The 19,017-nt window shown below is 38.7% G+C and overlaps 1 protein-coding gene across 2 annotated transcripts in view; it reads right to left on the bottom strand.

The window, feature by feature from the left end:
• ctnna2 (catenin (cadherin-associated protein), alpha 2) overlaps positions 1-19,017 on the bottom strand; it is a 1,188,004-nt gene that overhangs the window by 1,012,219 nt on the left and 156,768 nt on the right. For both annotated transcript variants that reach the window (XM_059963425.1, XM_059963426.1), the window contains exons 4-6: positions 18,313-18,479; positions 14,847-14,966; positions 11,694-11,960 (exon numbers count right to left, since the gene is read on the bottom strand). In XM_059963425.1, the coding sequence (XP_059819408.1) occupies positions 11,694-11,960; positions 14,847-14,966; positions 18,313-18,479 (554 nt within the window). The remainder of the gene's footprint in view (positions 1-11,693; positions 11,961-14,846; positions 14,967-18,312; positions 18,480-19,017) is intronic.

Raw genomic sequence — 19,017 nt, 5'->3', positions numbered from 1 at the left:
TCTGACAAGCAACACACCACCTCCCCCTCTTGTCCCTCCGATTCTATCACACCAGAAGCAACAAAATCCAGGAATATTCAGTTGCCAATCACACCCCTCCTGTAACCATGTTTCACTAATAGCTACAACATCATATTTCCAGGTATCTATCCATGCTCTAAGCTCATCCACCTTTCTTACAATGCTCCTAGCATTAAAATAAATGCATTTAAAAAATTCTCTACCTCTTCCTCTCTGTTTATCTCTAACAGTACAAAGAACTTTACTGACTTCTTTTTCTTCCATCTCCCATACATCTGTTCCTATACTCTGGTTCCCCTCCCCCCTCGTATCTAGTTTAAATCCACTGGAGCCTCTCTAGCAAAACTACCTGCAAGTATATTTGTCCCCCTCCAGTTCAGATGTAAACTGTCCCACCGGAACAGGTCCCACCTTCCCTGGAAAACTGCCCAATTTTCTATAAATCTGAAGCCCTCCCTCCTGCACCATGTCTTCAGCCACGTGTTGATCTGCACTATCTTACTATTTCTAAACCTACCTGCATGTGGCATTGGTAGCAATCCTGAGATTGCTATCCTTGAGGTCCTGTCCTTTAACTTGGCACCTAGCTCCCTAAACTCACCTTTCAGGACTGCCTCACTCTTCCTACCCACGTCATTGGTCTCTACATGGACCACGACATCCGGCTGCTCACCCTCCCTCTTGAGAATACTGAGAACCAATCTGAGATATCGCGGACCCCGGCACCAGGGAGGCAACAGACCACCCAGGATTCTCGATCTCTTCCACAGAACCTCCTATCGATCGCCCTAACTATTGAATCCCCTATCACTACTGCTCTCCTCTTTTCCCTCCTTCCCTTTGAGCTGAGGGTCCAGTCTCAGTGCCAGAGACACAACCACTGCAACTTGTCCCTGGTAGGTCATCCTCACCAACAGCATCCAAAACTGTATACTTATTGTTGATGGGAACGGACACAGGGCTGCTCTGCTCTTCCTGTCTATTCCCCTTCCCTCTCTTGACAGTCACCCAACTACCTGTCTCCTGACTCCTAGGGCTGACTATCTCCCTGAAACTCCTGTCTATTTCTGCCTCTGCCTCCTGAATGATCCGAAGTTCATCCAGCTCCAGCTCCAGTTCCCTAATACGGTTTGTCAGGAGCTGCAGCTGGATGCACCTTTTGCAGGTGCTGTCATCAGCGACAGCTGTGCTCGCCCTGACTTCCCACATACTGCAAGCAGAGCACTCGACTGCCTCCATTACCTACTCCTAATCTAATTAGATTAATTAAAGGAGCTTACCCAGCCTTACCTCACTTGGAGTGAAGCTCATACTCAACCTCTGCTACTATTTAAATTCGCCCACTGCCTCACGGGCTGACTTTCACGTGCTTGCGCAGTCATGCTCTGTTCAACCTCGCCTCTGCCTGTTTTTGCCGAAGCCTGACTGAGCCAAAGCCGTCCCACTCTTCCTCAGTCCACTCCAGAAATGGCCACTACAACGATGGCCGCTGTATATGGTGGTCTTTCTTTTTAAACCTTTAGCGCACTATGTCACGCGCCTGCACAGTCTAGCCTCTTTGCCACGATCAGTTAAAAAAAAGCTTCTCTCCGAGCTTCTTTTACCTCTTCCCTCTTTGCCTCTTGCTGCGATTTAAAGAACCGTTGAAAAATTTAAAGTAGGGGTTTCCAGTGACGTCATCGTCGAGAATGGCAGCTTAAGTCACTAGCTCTTCTGGAAAAACACATATTAAGCCCCATTAACCCATCAAATATAATATTTTTTCAAAAAATATTTGAACAGAAAAGAGGGGCAAGAATGGGGAGAAGAAATAGAAATAAAAAGAAGCGACACTGTGGAGCCTGCATCCGAGAGGAGTGCAGCGAGCACCCGACCGCGTGCTAGCAAGGCGGACGCTGAGCCTCGTTCAGGCGAAATGGCCGATATCTTCGAAATCCTGAAAGAGATAAGGGAGGTCCGGAAAGAAGTAGAGCAGCAGCTCCATGATAGTAAGGCAGAGCTCGCCAGCATTAATCAAAAAATAGCAGTGGCAGAGACTCGCATTGAGAAGGTGGAAGATCGCGTTCAAAACGTGGAACGGATACTGAGCAAGACAATAAAAATAATACATCAACAAGAAGGTAAAAAGCTTGACCTAGAGGGAAGGTCATGGCAAAAAATATCAGAAACTACAACATTCCCGAAGGAGCGGAGGGCTCGTCTATGATGGAGTTTGTCGGAAAGTTACTGCGGGATGCTCTGGATCTTCCCCCGGCTATGAAGCTGGAAGTTGAAAGGCCCACTGTGCGTTAGTCCCAAAACCTACCCAGGATAGAAAGCCAAGCTGAATAATAATAAAATTCCTTCGGTACAGCACCAAGGCGGAGATTCTACAAAGGCCCTGGGGTAAGAAGAGAGTGTTTTTATAGGATAAGTTAATATATTTCGACCAACATTACCCCCCCACCGCGGTCCTCCAGAAACGCAAAGAATACTCCAAAGTAAAGCGAGTATTAAAGCAAAATAAGATTAGATTTCAAACTCCGTACCCTGCTAAACTTCGAGTGTTTTATGACAATGGGACACAGTTGTACCAGACAGTGGAAGAGGCGACTACAGACATGAAGGCCAGAGGGTTGCCCGTCAGCATGACCAAAACAAAGGAAAGCCTGGCTGAGGAATTGTCCCACTCGGCTTGGGAAATAGTGTGAGAAATGAGAAAGCAGGAGACGGGAGGAGGCCGAGAGAAATATATCAGGAAGAGACTGGGAGCTTCCCAAAGACAGTCCTCACCCCCTTCAGAAGAGCCATAAGGTTTGGCTAACTTTAATAATGTTCAGAAGCTAAACAGAAGCAAAAATACATGGTGATATAACTATCTTGAGAAATACTTATTATAATGTGGATTTTATATTACTCAGTTGTTATTCTTTATTTGCTCACTTATTCCTTTTTCCCCTCAACTCACAAGTAGGAGGGGTTATCCCCCTCAGCTAGACATTTCCTCTAGCTCAACGCAGGGTCATCTATTAGAGAACTCAGCCTTGGAATCACAGGTTTGTTGCCATTTTTGTTATTATTTGAGTTTCTTGGTTCTTATTTGTTCAGGGAGTAGATCGATTAAGTTTTATTCTAATTTCAATGATACATTGACAGATAAATACAGATGGCTAAGGACGAGGTAAAATTCATTTCTTTTAATGTAACTGGGCTATTAAATCCAATCAAACGTTAGAGAATTTTATCCAAAATGAAAAAAGAACAAGCCCATGTAGTATATTTACAGGAAACTCATTTAACTGATAATGAGCATAAAAAACTAAAGAGAATGGGCTTCACTAATCTGTTTTTCTCCTCATATAAATCAGGACATAAGAGAGGAGTTGCTATTCTTATTTCAAGTAAGCTAAATGTTGAAAAAATTATTCAAAATGGGAGATAAAGAATGCAGATATATTCTGGTAAGGGGGGAGTATAGACGGCAATTCACTTACTCTATTGAATATATATGCACCCCAGGGAAGTGATATTGGTTTCTTTCAGAAAATTACTGATATTATGGTAATGGAAACAGAAGGTCTCCTGATATGTGGGGGAAGACTTAAATTTACAATTACAACCAAACTTAGACTCTTCCAATAGAAAAACCTATGAAACAAGATCTTTACATAAGAAAGTTAATACACTTTTTGAGGATGTTGGTTTAATTGATATATGGAGGGACCTTTTCCCAGACAGAAGGGATTACACTCAAGACAAAATAAACACCTGTGGAATTGGGACAATGGATGTAAGTGACCATGCACCTATATATTTATCTGTTGATTTTGACTTACAACCAAAGAATACTATTTGGAAACTAAATTCAAGCCTACTCAATGATCCGTACTTTAAGGAACAAATTAAAAAAGAAATTGGTCTCTACTTAGAATTTAATGATAATGGAGAGGTTTCACCTCCCATTTTATGGGATACTCTGAAGGCAGTCTTAAGAGGGAAAATTATAGCGATATATTCATATAAGAAAAAAATAAGGAATAAAGCATCAGAGGAATTACAAAATAGGCTGAAGGAACTAGAGAAAAAAACACAAATTAAATTTGGCACAGGATATATTAGGGGAAATTAAAAGAATTAGGAATGAAATAAATAATTTGGCTACGCAAGAAATCAGGAAAAACTTAGTGTTTCTGAAACAGAGACATTATGAAAGTGGATCGAAATCTATGAAAATACTGTCGTGGAAACTGAAAAACAAGGCAGAAAATACATTTCATAGAATTAGGGACCCAAGAACGAGATTGAGAAAAAATAAGCTAAGTGAAATTCAAGAAGCCTTTGAAGTGTTTTACAAAACACTATATTCCAAAGTTCCAGTGGGAAGCATAACCCAAATTGACACCATCTTGAATTCTCTAGAGTTACCCATTTTAAGCGAAGAACAAAATAGAACAGTGGCTGCTGACATAACTAAAGTTGAATTAAAAGCTGCAATTAGAAGGCCTAAATTAAGCAAGTCACCAGGATCAGATGGGTATATGGCAGAGTGGTACAAAGAATTTAAAAATAAGTTAATTCCTGTTTTACTCCCACACTGAACTGGGCTGCAAAAAAGGCACAAATGCCACCCAGTTGGAAGGAAGCGATAATCTCAGCTATACCAAAAGACAGCAAGGATTTAGACCAATATCCGTTCTTAATGTAGATTATAGGTTACTTACCTCCATCATGGCCAAATGATTAGAGGAGTTTCTATCCATGCTGATACGCAATGATCAGGCAGGTTTTATACAACAACACCAGACTCAAGACAATAAACAAAGGACACTTCACATTATGGATCATGTACAAAAAAATAAAATCGAAGCAATAGTGATAAGCGAGGACGCTGAAAAAGCATTTGATTCAGTTAATTGGAATTTTCTTTACAGAGTTTTACATAGATTTGGTTTCCAAGACACAATTATTAAAACTATACAAACACTATATGACAATCCTACTGCTAGGATTAAAATAAATGGATATTTATCAAATAGTCTTACCCTAGAAAGGGGCACGAGACAGGGTTCTGCATGGTCACCGCTACTCTTCACATTATATCTGGAACCATTAGCTCAATACATCAGACAAAATGAAGACATCAGGGAAATTACTATTAAAGGGACAGAGAATAAATTGGCTTGTTATGCGGATGACATTTTGATCTATCTAGGGAAACCAACATACTCTTTACCTAAATTGATGCAATCCTTTGAACAATATGGTCAATTATCAGGATACAAGATCAACATAGATAAAACCCAATTACTTTCATATTACTATACCCACCAAGAGAAATTGAAAGTCGATACCCCTGGGCATGGCACACAGAGTCTTTCAAATATTTGGGCATCATTATGCCAAAAGATTGGGCAAAATTATCAGAATGTAATTATCAGCCTCTATATAAAAAAATTAAGGAAGATGTAGCAAGATGGAGCCTGATTCCTTTTTTCAGTCTCAGTTCAAAGATTGAGTGTATTAAAATGAATATACTGCCCAGACTGTTATATCTCTTTCAGACCCTACCAATAGAGATTAATCAAAATCAATTCAATGAATGGAACAAGATGCTATCAGAGTATATTTGGCAAGGTAAAAGGCCTAGAGTTCATCTCAAAACTTTGCAATTAGCAAAGGAAAAGGAGGGATGGGGCCTACCTTATCTTAGAGATTATTATTTTGCAGCATAGTTGAGAGCTGTGATATGTTGGTGCAACCCATCATTTGACGCTCAATGGAAAAACATTGAGGAGCGGGTACTTCCCATCCCCGTACAAGCAATTTTGGCTGATAACAACCTGCAAAGGTACATAAATACTATTGATAACCCATGGGTGAAATTAACTCTTAAAATATGGAAAACTACTATAAAAGAATATAATCTAGAGGGAGATATTGCAATTCTTAAATGGTGTGCATATGACTTTGATTTTACACCAAGTAAACTGGATGCTAGATTTAAGGACTGGACAGCTAAAGAAATAACAATTCTTTGCAACATAATGAAAGAAGGAACACGGTTTAGTTTTGAAATGCTTAAAGAGAAACACTTAATAAAAAAAAAGATTTTTATCGGTATTTACAGATGCAACAATATGTTAATAAAATGCTTAAAAATGTAACCAAGGCAAATACGTGCTTGGTAGAGCTCTTTAGAAAAGCTTATAATTCAGATAATCGTAGTAAAATCATTTCAAGCATGTACAAGGGGTTGTCAAATCTTAAAACACATCTGACTTCATACATTAAAACAAAATGGGAGAAGGAAGGAGGGATAATTATATCTGAGGAAGAATGGACAACAATCTGGAGATATCAATGGAAGTGTACCAATTCACAGAAATGGAGGGAGTTTGGATGGAAAAACTTGATAAGATATTTTATTACACCCTCTCAGAAATCCCATTATGATAGTAACCTCCCTGTTTGCTGGAGAAATTGTGGAACTCAAAATGCAAATCATTATCATATTTTTTGGGACTGCCCTGTTATCAAAAACTGTTGGAGGGGGATACACAATGCCCTACAAGACATCTTTAAATGTGAAATACTCTTAGAGAGTAAGACCATATATTGTGGATATATACCTCAAGAATGGTTGAAAATAGATAAATATTTAATGAATATACTGTTGGTGGCTGGTAAAAAGACTCTTACTAGGAAATGGTTATCACAGGAGAGCCCAACTTTAAATACGTGGATGGAAATTACAATGGACATTTACAAAATGAAGATAACAGCATCTGTTAATCATAAGATGGAACAATTTGATCGATACTGTGAAAAATGGTTTAACTACATAATGCCTCATAAGCCTGATTTTATTCTCACAAATCAATGAATCTGTTGTAAAAAAAAAGATCACTCCCTACTTGTACATAGCTCTTTCCTTTTGCTTGTTTTTTCTTTCCACTCTTTTCTATTAGTGTATACCCCAGATAAATACTTTGTGGAGATTTTGTGATAGATATGATTATAAGATATATATGTACAATGTCTGAAATACATCTTATGGAAATGTTTGTTGATGAACTTCAATAAAAAAATAAATTACAAAAAACAGAAATATTGAAAGTACTTTTGAGAGTAAATTGAAAAAACAAATATCAATTTACCACTATCAACAGGCATCCCACCTCTCCCATCCCACATATTGATAGTGGCTCCCTGATGCCCGCAAATTATATACAATATCCTGGAAATCGATCTTTTTTGAGAGCGAGTGAGGGGAAAGTAAGAGATAGAGATAGAGAGAGAGAATGAATGAATCTTGATTGGTCTCTCTTTGTGCTAAGTGGACCTATCAGTTTTCTCTGTGGGCGGGCTTTGCAGTCAACCTCTCTCTTTCATTGTCCATCAGTTCACTTTAGTGTCGTGCAGCACCATGGCAGAGTATTCCAAAAAAAGAAAATATAAAACGTACTTCACCCCAGACTACAATAAAGTGTTCCCCTGACTAATAAGGATAAAAAAATAATGACAGTGTTGCTTGCTGCCCTGTTTGCAACAGTAACTTTTCTATTGCCCATGGTAGGTTAAATGACTGTAAAAGACATGTTGGGGTGAGTTTAACAGGTGACATTTGTTCATTAGCATAGCTAACTTGATTTAAACTAGTTGGCTAGCTGCTAAGGAGCTACTCTATTGATATTGTACGTGATGAGGCCAAACTCCCTGTAGACTTGCTTAAAGTTGTAATGGATTTAAAAAAAACGACTCCATGATAATAGAATGTAATTGTGAATCTTGTGAATCTGATGACTTGCAAAATTAACAAATTCATTGACACAGACTGCTATGAGGTTGAGACCTCCAGCAAAATGCTCAAATCTGCCAAGCAAGCCACATCAGAGTACAAGGAAAGTTTGCAAAAGAAATAGAAAAGCTATCTGCATTAGCATTAAATTATTGTGTTCTTTCATAATCAAATGTACTGTATACATACACCCTTGGAGGTCGACCGAGGGGAGGGATATGGGGTTGCGGGTGGCAAGGGTAGTGGTGCTGCCTCCCTGAAATAAGTTTTTGCAGGGTGGGATGTCTGCAGCAATGATTTTGATATTTTATGTTACGCCTGTGCACCCCCCCCTCCTTTTTGGGAATCGCAAGATCGCTATTAAGTCAAGGCAGGAGACCCAGGAAATGAGAGAGCGACGTTTGGAATGTCCTGGCCCTCAGCGATACAAAGCCACGGAAAAGGTCATTGTCTCTTGGAGATGGAATTGTGTATTGAGTACTATGCTTCGTGGAAGCCCTCAGGCAACGTGGGCTGGCTGGGGGATGGCATCATTCCACCCTGAGTGACATCTGAGTGGGGATAAAAGAGGGTCTGGGGAACAGCCCCTTTAGACGCACCAGAAGAAACGCTAGAACTCCTGTAACAGCATAATAGCGAAAGCCGGTGGAAAGCCCACGTGCGTCCTGTTCCATTTGCCTCAGAACTTATGGGTCTTACCACGGAAGAACAGCTTTAGCTAACACAAAGGAGAAATCAGTCCCAACGACTCTCGAAGGATTGACACCATAAAAGGAATGGGCAAGTTTTAAAACTCTCTCTCTTGACTCCAACCAAAGGCTGCAGCCTGCAGCTTGAATGAACTAAAGTGACTTTTATATTTCCATTGGACAATACATTATCCCCTAGACAACGATAGAGCTATTTCTTATTGAATATTATTATACCCGTACTTTTAGATTTAGTATTGATGAAGTATATTATCTGTATGTTTGCATTGATATTATTTTTGTGTATTTTTATCAATAAATACTGTTAAAAATAGTCCCATCAGACTTCAACAGATCTCTCTATCTTTGCTGGTAAGTGACCCAGTTACAGAGTACATAACATTTAAAAACAGCCCAGATCTTACCAAATGTGCAATTTCAAAGAAGATGAAAGTCACTGCTGAAATGCTAGATTGCAAAATGATGCATTTCGGATGGTACAATGAGACAATGCATTATTTTTTAAAAGATGAAGCAACAAAGAAAACAAGGGCTAATAATGGCACAGTTTCATATGGGTCCATGGGGAAATAATCTTCACATGGGTATAATTTGCAATGTCGCTAGTTCCACCATTGTCTGTCTCCTTCCTTTCAGACATGTCTTAGCATCTCTTCATCCTCTCCTCTCATCCTTCTCCCATCTCTGCAATAGTAACAAAGCTAAAAGGCCAAACTACAAATTCATTCATTAGTACTCTGGAGGAGAATACATCTTTTTCAGCCATGGTGGTACTCCAACAAATAGAAGTTTGATGCAATAAATAACAAAATATATAGTTTTGGAAATTACGATAATTAACAGTAGAAAGAGAGATAGCATGGAAAGAAATTATACTGTGCATAATTATAAAAGATGAGAGACTGGCTAAAGTATTTAAAGATGTGAAAATTTCACAGCTTTAAAGAAAAATGAGGTAAGTGAGATGAATTGATTAATAGCTTCGGAGTTGATATCAGCACAATAGGTTGAATGATCACTGCGCTGTATAGATTACAATTTAATTATAGTCATGATTGCATTAAATATTACAAAATTATTAAGGCCTCCCAACCGATAGACTTTGCTTAAAGATGCTCTAAACTTGATGAGCAATGACCTTAAGTGCCTAATGTCATTGCAGATGTGCAAAAATGTACCAAGACTGTCATTCATCATATTAATTTTCAGCTTGTTAGTACAGAGCAACTTAACATTATAAAATGTTCTTAAGTTGTTATCATGAATGGCATAAGAACAGGTCATCCCTTTCGAATGAACCAGGCATGACAGATGCCACACATCCTAAAGTTGATCCACTGATAGCCAAACCAAAGAAGATCCCAATATTAACTTAGCTTTATGGGAAACCCCCTCTTCCAGAATTATGAAACTAAGCTAAACAATTAAACCATTCTTTCCCTGTCGCCACACAACACAACAATTTACAGATTAGAAGCTGACAAAGCTGGTTAATGTTGCAATGGCTAAGACTAATTAAGTTACTGGGTTATTTGATCCTCACTCCTTTAACTAGTCTTTTTTTCAAAATTGAAATTGATCACATAGGTTACTGTGGAAAAAATGGCCATAATCTACATTTTAATGTTGCCTTTTATATTCAAACAACTGCTGTGATTATAAAATAACAATCCCCCTCCATTTATTTCCTATTAGTAAGCCTGCATAAGTTGAACCCAGGTCAAAAATGATGACTCTGAAACTACAATCAGATAGCCTGAAAAATGTAATTTTGATGTGATTTTCAATTAAAAATCTTTAAATGGAGGATATAAAAGGATCTACAATTGCAAGTATCTTCTGGTGATCAAACTATTACACAATTGTAATAATCTGGCTTAATGCACTCGATCAAACATTTCACCTTAAGATATTTCACCCATTCCCTCCTTCACAGAGAAAACAATACTGCACATTATTAGAACTAATGGAGTTTCTTGTGATCTAAATACTAAAATGGATATACTATAAGAAAGAAGAAAAAAGTTTAAAAACTAAAAGCAATCTAGTGTAGATGAAAAAATTCAGAAATATAAACAGCAGATGCTGGAAATACTCAAAATCAGGCATTATCTGTGGAGAGAGGAATATTAATATTTCAGCTTCTGATAGGCTCTGATTTCATAAGTTTCGCTCTCCGCCTAAGTAATTCCCCAATCTACTGATTACTTACAGCATTTTTAAAAATGTATTTGGAAGTCACAACCACAAAACCATCAAAGTTCTCCTCATATAACAGGAAGAGGACTTTGTTCAGCAAAACTAAATTGTATTAATTTTTTAAAATCTACTTTTGAATTGAATTCAAGTAAATCCTATTTTTTTAAAAACTACATAGTTAAATTGATTATAAGGATCATGTTTAAGTTCTATTTTAATGAAAAGGAAAGAAATTGTACCAGGTTAAGAAAATTCATTTTATTTTCACAGGTAAAAAAATTCAGAATTTTGGATCAAGTATTAAATCCAAAGGGATTGGCATAAATATCAACAAGGTCAATGCAAATACTGTGAGACAAAGAGCCTGTTACTGGGCTGCACTTTACTATGTTCAGAGCATAATCTTGGGATTAATCTTGAAGGACAGAACGAAAAATAAAAATGCAACTTCAATCTCACCATGAAAATGACATTTTAAACCACAGACCTTTCTTTCCCCCAGTCCTGGAATTTGTAATCACTAAATCAAAAGGTGAAAATTACTTGATACATTGAAGTACCATGATTACAATGATTTAATTAAACCTTTCAGATTCCAATATAGGTTGAGGGTTTAACACTGCCTTCCCAGAATCTCATTCTCCGTACAATATCACAGTCTTAAACCAGAGTCTTACACCAAAATTAGCAAAAACACATCTAATTTTCCATAGCAGAAAAAAATATATTTTATGCAGCTTTTTGAAAATGCAGACATCGATAGCTAGCTTTGGTAAAAGTGATCATTATTGGATGGACAAGCTTTCAGAAAACCTACAATATTCTCATTTCATTGCTATAAAAGGACTGAAAACTGAACACATTGCATTAAGAGCAGAAAATTGTATGCCTTGTCAGTGAGGATGAAAATCTGCCCCCAGTGTTTTCAAATAGCAACTGACCAACTGTGCCACAAAAATGAAACAGATAGCATCATGGGTACTCACATCAAATTCATTCAAAGCTGCAGCAAGTTCCCCAATCCCAACCTGCCCATGTTTGTCATCAGCCATTGAAGTAGACTGGGCTGCATTTGAAATTCCAGCAATAGCCTCTTGTACTTGTTTGAAGACATAATCTCGGTTGGCTCTGGTGGCAGCTACATCAGGATGTCGGAGGAATGCCTGGGAAGCGGTGTACAACATTGTAGCATTCTTCTTCAAAGCACCTCGAGCAGCTGCCATTTCATCCCTGCAGTGGAGATCTTTCAACTCCTGCAATCGGAAACATGCAAGACAAAGACAGACCAGAATATCATTGGGAAATCTCACCAAACTGTTAAGCTTCCTCTCATTGAACCTAAATTGATGAGGTCTGAACTTCTACTTGTAAGTCCAACAGATAAACTTTGAATTACAATGAACCCACTGTTCCAAACAACTTTAACTATTCAAAATTAACTATGAAATACATTATTACATTCTAAACACAATAAATAAATATATCTATACATTAGGAAGTGTTTATTTACATTCTTTTAAATTAACTCCATCAATTCAAAAATCTTAATTTACCAAAAATATAGTTGTTGAATCCATACAAAATTGAAACTACAGCAGGTACATTAGAGAGATTACTCAGTTTAAATTCTGAGAAATGACACAATGGTGGTACTCTGCCAGAGGACTTCAGAGAAGTCCAACATTGCAAGACAAAGAGCTGCCATTACATTTATGGTGTCCTGAACTTCTGGGACTGCTTCTTTGGGAAGATCGCGACTCTATCCGTTATCTCTGTAGCTACTTCTTTAAAAATTTAAGATGCAGCCCACTGATGCAAAGTACATGTCAGCAGGTAGTCATGTTAGCATATTTTCCTTAATGATTATGACTGCTTTGTATTCATCTGTCCATCTTGCCCCTAATTTTCTATTGTTGAGGTGGTTTAGTGTCTACAAGAACAGATATAAAAATATTTGCACTGTTTTCACTACTTCTGTATTTCCCACTTTTAGTTTCTCACCTTCACCTCTAAAGAAATGACATTCACTTTAACTGTTCTTTTCATGTATACCTGTACAAACTATTTTCATAGCTTTAGATAGTTTACTCTCTCAATCTAATTTCCTGCTCTATTATCTTTTTACACTTTTTTATATAAACTTCCCAATCTTCTGAAAAAACATGACGTGTCTTTCTGACATGCAGTGTTAAAGATCTGACTTTTTAGCAAATTCATAAAGGATAGTTTGTAAAGACTTTTGTTCAATGGGTACTGTGATTCCCATAGACAATAGGCTGAACACCTTCAGAAAAATTCCAAATACAAACACATCCTTCCCTCCACACACGCACATGCATACGCACACAGATGAAGCAATAGCAGCACTTTGTTGTAAAGTTGTCTGTAGAGAAACACAGAACAGTACTGTACTGTACAGGCCCATCCGCCCATGATGTTATGCCAAACATTTATCTTGCTCCAAGGTGAATCTAACACTTCTTTCCCACAGTCTCTCCATTTAGAAACAGGCCATTCAGCACAATAAACATATATCTCCATTTGGCCGAATCTGAGTTGGATATACAGAACAATCTTTTTTCCAGTTCTAGTCAGGCTTTTAGTTTCAAATCTGCTTCTATTACATTAACTGTATTCTTGCTTTTTCAAAGTTCTAAGTAAATTAGAAAAGTACATATATGTCACCATATACAACCCTTTCATTTTTTGTGGGCATGCTCAATAAAGCTATAGAATCATGACCATAACAGAATTAATGAAAAATCACCCATCTTGAACATTCAACTGGAGTGCAGAAGACATCAAACTGTGTAAATATAAAAAGTAAGAAATGATAACAATAAATAAATAAGCAATAAATATTGAGAACATGACATGAACAGTTCTTGAGAGTCCATTGGGTTTGGAACATTTCAATGATGGAATGAGTGAAGTTGAACAAAGTTATTTCCCTTTGGCTCAAGAGCCTGATGGTTGAGGGTTAGAAATTGTTCCTGAAATGTTCCATGTACATGTAAAGAACTTGAAAGCTTCATTACCTTTGCTACCAATTTCCACCTTGCACTTAGTTCTGCATGATCACTTTCCTTATCTTTTCTGATATTTCTACCTCCGTCTCAAGCACAAGTTTCTATCACTGTCCATTAGAAGCCCACCAACTCCATCAGCTATTTTAACTACACCACACTGCACCATGTTTCCATTCCATCAGCCCATTTCTTCATCTTTCCACAACAGTACTTTTAAGATATCCTACATGTTTCATTAACTTATGGCTTCTCCTCCATCATTGTTAACAGAGCACTAAATCCCATTTTGCCCACATTACCCATTTGCTCTCAATTACCCTCTTCACAGTCAGAACAAAAGTAGGGTTTCCTTGTCACACCTTGCAAATTGCCAGTCTCTACACTGAGTAAATCATCATGCAATATTCATAATACCTCCTCATAATTATATTCATCAGGATGTGTAAGTTTCTCATAAATCCCCTCTCTAGTGTTCTCGAATGACCTAATTTTTCTGGCAAGAATTCTTTTTTTCTTGTAATTCTGCCTCAATCAATAAAGGTAAGGGACTCGTAAACTCTCCTAAGTGCCTTAAGATTTTAGTAATTATTTTCAATGAATAATATTGTGATTATATATGAATGATCACAACAGACAGTATCAGTATCGCATAACAGTATTAGACCATTGCTTGAAGGTGAAAATCTGTCCTGTTATTGAAAAATGAAGTGGTCTCCAATATGAGAAAGTCCCAAATAACTAAAAAAAAATTGAGAAATTGCTTTACTCAGAACAAGATTAGAATGTGGAATTCTCTACAAAAGCAAGAGCCTCATGCAGATGTTTCCAAGGAGAAGCCAGGTAAACAGAGTGGGGAGAAAGAGCACAAACCCATGGTGATACAGTTACATAAAAAGATGGGAGGGATGTTTAGTCAAATGGCCTCTTCCTGTCCTGTAATTTGTAAAAGCAGAACTAACATCGATTCATCATTAACTCATTTGATGCATTAATGAAGTTTCTTTTTCAAACTAATTAGTTTCATCTATTTTGATTAAAACTATTCACATTTTACCATTTTGTGTCAAAGCTGCATAACTTACAAAGTGAGTATAAAGGTTTTTGTCTTACCTGCTGTCTTCTAGCAGCCACATAATTAAGCTTAACCATTTCTTTCCCAAATTCCTTGAAGCGGCTTGCCAGATCTTGCTCATTGGTTGCATTCTTAACAGCATCCAGAGATTCCTCCACCTATGGGGTTAGGAAGATACATTACACTTCATTTCCAAAATTGTATTACATTTTTAAAACTGCAGATTTTAACTAAAGAGTTAAGCCTCAATACATCAACACAAGTTAATCAAACTTCATGGAGATCAAAATGGAATTTATGATTTTTATGTATAAATACACTCTTCAATGAGAAGACAGAACATAGAAAGCAACACATACAAAACACTGGTGGAACGCAGAAGGCCAGGTAGCATCTATAGGAAGAAATACAGTCGATGCTTCGGGCTGAGACCCCAAGTCCTGACAAAGGGTCTCAGCCCGAAGCGTCAACTGTACTTCTTCCTATAGGTGCTGCCCGGCCTGCTGTGTTCCACCAGCATTGTGTGTGTGTGTTGCTTGAGTTTCCAGCATCTGCATATTTTCTCATGTTTGTAGAACATAGAAAACCTACAGCACAATACAGGCCCTTCAGCCCACAATGCTATGCCAAACTAATGTACTTTAGAAATTACTTAGGGTTACCCGTAGCCCTCACTTTTCTAAACTCCATGTACCTATCCAAGAGTCTCTTAAAAGACCATAATATATCCACCTCCACTACTGCTGCCAGCAGCCATTCCACGCACTCACTAGTCTCTGCGAAGAAAACTTAACCCCTGACCTCTCCTCTGTACCTACTTCCAAGCACATTAAAACACGAGGAAATCTGCAGATGCTGGAAATTCAAACAACAACACACACAAAATGCAGGTGGAACACAGCAGTCCAGGCAGCATCTATTGGGAGAAGCGCTGACGACGTTTCGGGCCGAGACCCTTCATCAGGTCTAACCGAAATGAAAGATAGCAAGAGATTTGAAAGTAGTGGGAAATGCGAAATGATAGGAGAAGACCGGAGGGGGTGGGATGAAGCTAAGAGCTGGAAAGGTGATTGGCGAAAGTGATACAGAGCTGGAGAAGGGAAAGGATCATGGGACGGGAGGCCTCAGGAGAAAGAAAGGGGGGGGGGGGGGAAGCACCAGAGGGAGATGGAGAACAGGCAAACAACTAAATATGTCAGGGATGGGTTAAGAAGGGGAGGAGGGGCATTAACGGAAGTCAGAGAAGTCAATGTTCATGCCATCAGGTTGGAGGCTACCCAGCCGGTATATAAGGTGTTGTTCCTCCAACCTGAGTTTGGATTCATTTGGACAATAGAGGAGGCCATGGATAAACATGTCAGAATGGGAGTGGGACGTGGAATTAAAATGTGTGGCCACTGGGAGATCCTGCTTTTTCTGGCGGACCGATCGTAGGTGAACACACATTTTAATTCCACGTCCCATTCCCATTCTGATATGTCTATCCATGGCCTCCTCTATTGTCCAAATGAATCCAAACTCAGGTTGGAGGCACAACACCTTATATACCAGCTGGGTAGCCTCCCACCTGATGGCATGAACATTGACTTCTCTAACTTCCATTAATGCCCCTCCTCCCCATCTTACCCCATCCCTGACATATTTAGTTGTTTGCCTGTTCTCCATCTCCCTCTGGTGCTTCCCCCCCCCTCCTTTCTTTCTCCTGAGGCCTCCCGTCCCATGATCCTTTCCCTTCTCCAGCTCTGTATCACTTTCGCCAATCACCTTTCCAGCTCTTAGCTTCATCCCACCCCCTCCGGTCTTCTCCTATCATTTTGCATTTCCCCCTCCCCCCACTACTTTCAAATCTCTTACTATCTTTTGTTTCGGTTAGTCTTGACGAAGGGTCTCAGCACGAAACGTCGACAGTGCCTCTCCACATTAAAACTGTGCCCTCTTGTGCTAGCCATTTCAGCCCTGGGAAAAAGCCTCTGACTATTCACATAATCAATGCCTCTTATCATCTTCTACACCTCTATCAGGTCACCTATCGGCCTGCCACTTAAGGAGAAAAAGCCAAGTTCACTTAACCTATTCACATAGGGAATGCTCCCCAATCCAGCCAACATCCTTTGTAAATCTCCTCTGCACCCTTTCTCTATAGTTTCCACATCCTTCCTATAGTGAGGTGACTAGAACTGAGCACAGTACTCCAAGTGGAGTCTGACCAGGGTCCTATGTAGCTGTAACATTACCTCTCAGCTCGAACTCAATCCCACAGTTGATGAAGGCCAATACATCGTATGCCTTCTTAACCACACAGTGAACCTGTGCAGCAGCTTTGAGTGTCCTATGGACTCAGACCCCAAGATCCCTCTGATCCTCCACACTACCAAGAGTCTTACCATTAATACTGTATTCTGCATCATATTTGACCTACCAAAATGAACCACCTCCATCTCCGGGTTGAAGTCCATCTACCACTTCTCAGCCAGATTTGCATCCTATTGATGTCCCACTGTAACCTCTCATAGCCCTCCAGACTACCCACAACACACCCAACCTTTGTATCATCAGCAAATTTACTAATCTATCTCTCCACTTCCTCATCATGAAGAGAAGGGGTGCCAGAACAGATCTTTGAGGCACAACACTGGTCACCAACTTCCATGCAGAATATGACCCATCTAAAACCACTCTTTGGCTTCTGAGGGCAAGCCAATTCTGGATCCACAAAGCAAGGTCCCCTTGGATCCCATGCCTCCTTACTTTCTCAATAAGCCTTGTATGAGGTACCTTATCAAATGCCTTGCTTAAATCCATAGACACTACATCTACTGCTCTACCTTCATCAATGTGTTTAGTCACATCCTCAAAAAATACAATCAGGCTCATAAGGCACAACCTGCCTTTGACAAAGCAATGCTGATTATTCTCTGCCTCTCAGGATCTTCTCCATCAATTTACCAACCACTGAAGTAAGACTCACTGATCTGTAATTTCCTCTGCTATCTGTACTCCCTTTCTTGAATAAGGAAACAACATCTGCAACCCTCAATTCCTCCAGAATTTATCCTGTCCTCATTGATGATACAAAGATCATTGCCAGAGACTCAGCAATCTCCTCCCTTGCCTCTGACAGTAGCCGAGGGTATATCTCGTCCAGTCCTCTGGTGACTTATCCAACTTGATGCTTTCCAAAAACTCCAGCACACCCTCTTTATTAATGCCTGTATGCTTAAGCTTTACAGTCCATTGTAAGTCATCCCTACAATTGCCAAGATCCTAATCAGATTCATAATCAGATTCCTAATCATATTATGCCTCTCCAAATGTTCATAAATCCTGCCTCTCAGGATCTTCTCCATCAACTTACCAACAACTGTAGTAAGAAATTAATTGGAAAAGAAAACCAAAGTAATTGTTTTCATCTTATCAACCATTAATTTCAATAATATATCTATATGTTAATTTTCTAAAATCCGATTAGTTGATCTCTAAATTGAATAGTAAATAATATCTTACAATTTTCAAATGAGTTAAAAGCCTCATGACATCTGCCATGTCAGCCAGGATAAGCAGACGGGTTACCCCAGATAGCAAAGCACGAGCTGCCCGAACCATGGTTCCACGCTTAACAGAAGAACAAGGATCTTCTGCAAACTCCGCTGATGCAATTCTCATTGATTCTCCTGTTGAGAAAAAGTAGAAATGTAATAGTAACAAATTAAATGTTTTCTTGGAGCAATACTTTAATTCAAGTCTGCACACATCATGAAAACTTACCTTCTTCTCAGTTTTACAATTAGGCCAGAATTTAGAGTAAACTAATGGTGCATTCAATATTTTTTCCACAAATCATGCAACAAATTCATATGAGAATAGAATTATGATTAAAGTGTGACATTCCAACAATAATTTCAAGTCCACTTCACTCATTAACTTATCATTACATACCTGAATTGGCTTGAGTATATATCTAACTTTTCTGCAGAAGCTCAGAGTTTCCATTTTAAAGTTCAATTTTTGCTCATTTAATGTTAAAAATACCATGAAATAAAATCAGAATAAAAGGCAAAGGTAACAGATTTAGACAATCCTGGTTTTCAAGGGATATTCAGGCCTTAGTTAAGAAAAAAGGAGGAGCATATCAAGTATTGCTAGGAAGGAACACATGGGGTACTTATCAAGTATAAGAAATGCAAAAGAAAGAAATCATTAGAGCTAAAA

Source organism: Hypanus sabinus, chromosome 3 (assembly GCF_030144855.1).
Source record: "Hypanus sabinus isolate sHypSab1 chromosome 3, sHypSab1.hap1, whole genome shotgun sequence".
Lineage (NCBI taxonomy): Eukaryota > Metazoa > Chordata > Chondrichthyes > Myliobatiformes > Dasyatidae > Hypanus > Hypanus sabinus.
Note: the sequence above shows the minus strand (reverse complement) of the source record. Positions and strands in the feature narration are given on the sequence as shown.